The sequence below is a fragment of the Orycteropus afer genome, unplaced genomic scaffold (genome assembly GCF_000298275.1).
Source record: "Orycteropus afer afer isolate SDZICR_OR568_19922 unplaced genomic scaffold, OryAfe1.0 scaffold00474, whole genome shotgun sequence".
NCBI lineage: Eukaryota > Metazoa > Chordata > Mammalia > Tubulidentata > Orycteropodidae > Orycteropus > Orycteropus afer.
The window spans coordinates 2,077,084-2,079,135 of NW_006922061.1; the positions used below are offsets into that span (position 1 = coordinate 2,077,084).

Consider the following 2,052-nt stretch of genomic DNA (forward strand, 5'->3'; position numbering starts at 1 on the left):
CGGTAGAGGCTGTGTAATGTGAATTCTTTTGAAACATGTTATTTATTATGAAATATATGTGTGTAGATAAACAACAACTTAAAGAATACATGTTTATTTCTCAAGATCCTATTATGCTTCAGAATTAAGAGAACAGCTGCAAAAGAATAATCAAGGAAAAGCAAGTGGGATTTGTGAAATATGGTTGGGATCCAATTTTATTTCTGATGACCTTCATGGAAAGCTTTATGATTATGTCCTTTGAAAACAATTAGCTTGGATATTTGTTGATGATCTTTTTCCATGACTTGATATGGTAATGACAAATGACACCACTGTGACAGAATTCATTCTCAAGGGCTTCTCAGACATTCTTGAACTGAGAATCCTTAGCGCCACACTTATACTTTTCATCTACTTCTTTGCTCTCCTGGGAAACCTCTCCATCATTGCAGCTGTGACCAGAGACAGTCGCCTCCACACCCCCATGTACTTCTTCCTAAAGAATCTGTTTTTCATGGATATGTGTTATACCTCAGTCACCATCCCCAAGGCACTGATCAACTCATTCATGGGCTCAGGAGTCGTTTCCTTTTGGGAATGTGTAGCTCAGCTCTTCTTGCTTGTAATGATGGGTGCATCTGAGTGTTCTTTGCTCACATCTGTGGCATATGACCGCTGGCTGGCCATCCACAGGCCCCTTCTCTATGGGGTCATTATGAGCAGAAATTTGTGCACAGAGCTTGTTATTGTAGCCTGGTTGAATGGAGCTCTCTATGCCATCTTTCATACAATCAACACCTTTTCTCTCCAGTTCTGTGGGCCCAACGTCATTGATCACTTCTTCTGTGACATTTCCCCTATCATGAGACTCTCTTGCAGTGATTATCACACCAATGAAGAAATTGGATTTGTAGTGGGTGGGTGCATGATTCTTGGTGCTTTTTTCCTCACCATAATTTCCTATGTTCTCATCATCTCCACCATAGTTCAGATCCACTCTGCTGATGGCCGTTGGAAGGCTTTCTCCACCTGCTTATCTCACCTGGCCACTGTCATCCTGTTTTATTTCAGTGGGAGCTTAGCTTACCTGAGTCCTGCTTCCCATTACTCTCCCACGCAAGGACGGCTAGTGTCTGTGTTTTACTCCATTATCACACCCAGCCTCAACCCTGTTGTCTACTGTCTGAGGAATATGGATATGCAGGTGGCCTTGAAAAAAATACTTGTTGCATCCAAATAAGCATGTTTTCTCTTACTGACCATATTGCCCTGATCATTGCCCTCTATTGTCTTTGTACTTGCTTACATATATTACTCTCTTGTAGCCATGGAACCCAGATTTTGCATCTCATAAAACAACCAAGAAAAGAATGAGTATGTATCATGGTGTTTATTTTGTTAATTATTGACATCACAAAAGAAAGGAAAAAAAAAAAAAAAAAACTGCCATATGCTGTTATTAACTTTTTGTTAAAGTAAGTCTATAAGTATGTCTATTTTAAGATTCCAAAATCCCAAAGGGTATAATCTTAGAATAAGAAATAACAATAACACTCTTATCAGGGAAGGGACATTAATTATCTAAGCAATATAACCATATATGATGAACACATCTATTGAGATACATAAAAATATATTTTTGTGGTTGTTATCTTATAGAAAATTTCTAGCTTCATAGTTTTTGCCCAATATACTGTTTGATCTCCTATCTAAAATCTCAATTGGGAACAATACTCAGTGCTATTTTAGTCAATTTTAATTCTTTTTCAATCTCAAAAGATCCTCAAAAGAAAACAGCCATTATCCTTATAGACTATTGCCCACTACCTTTCTGCATGCAGTAGGAAGAATGCTCTCTCTACTTTATTTGCAAATGGTGGCATAAATAGGGCTGTACCATGCTCACCGTTTAGTGGCTAATAGCTGGGAAAACCAAGTTTAGGGCTCTCCTTACTAGATATGGAGTGATTGGGAATTATTTTACAATGATGTCTTTGCCTTCTAAAGAAGTAATTAATGTCCACATTCAGCAAGTTTATTTGTGTTGCTTAACCACTGAACATGTGCATG

The 2,052-nt window shown here is 38.1% G+C and overlaps 1 protein-coding gene across 1 annotated transcript; it reads left to right on the top strand.

Annotated features, from left to right (window-relative positions):
- Positions 1 to 298: 298 nt before the first annotated feature.
- Positions 299 to 1,222, top strand: LOC103209056 (olfactory receptor 5V1-like). Its single transcript, XM_007954823.1, has one exon. The coding sequence runs from the start codon at positions 299 to 301 to the stop codon at positions 1,220 to 1,222; it is 924 nt and encodes a 307-aa protein (XP_007953014.1).
- Positions 1,223 to 2,052: the final 830 nt, after the last annotated feature.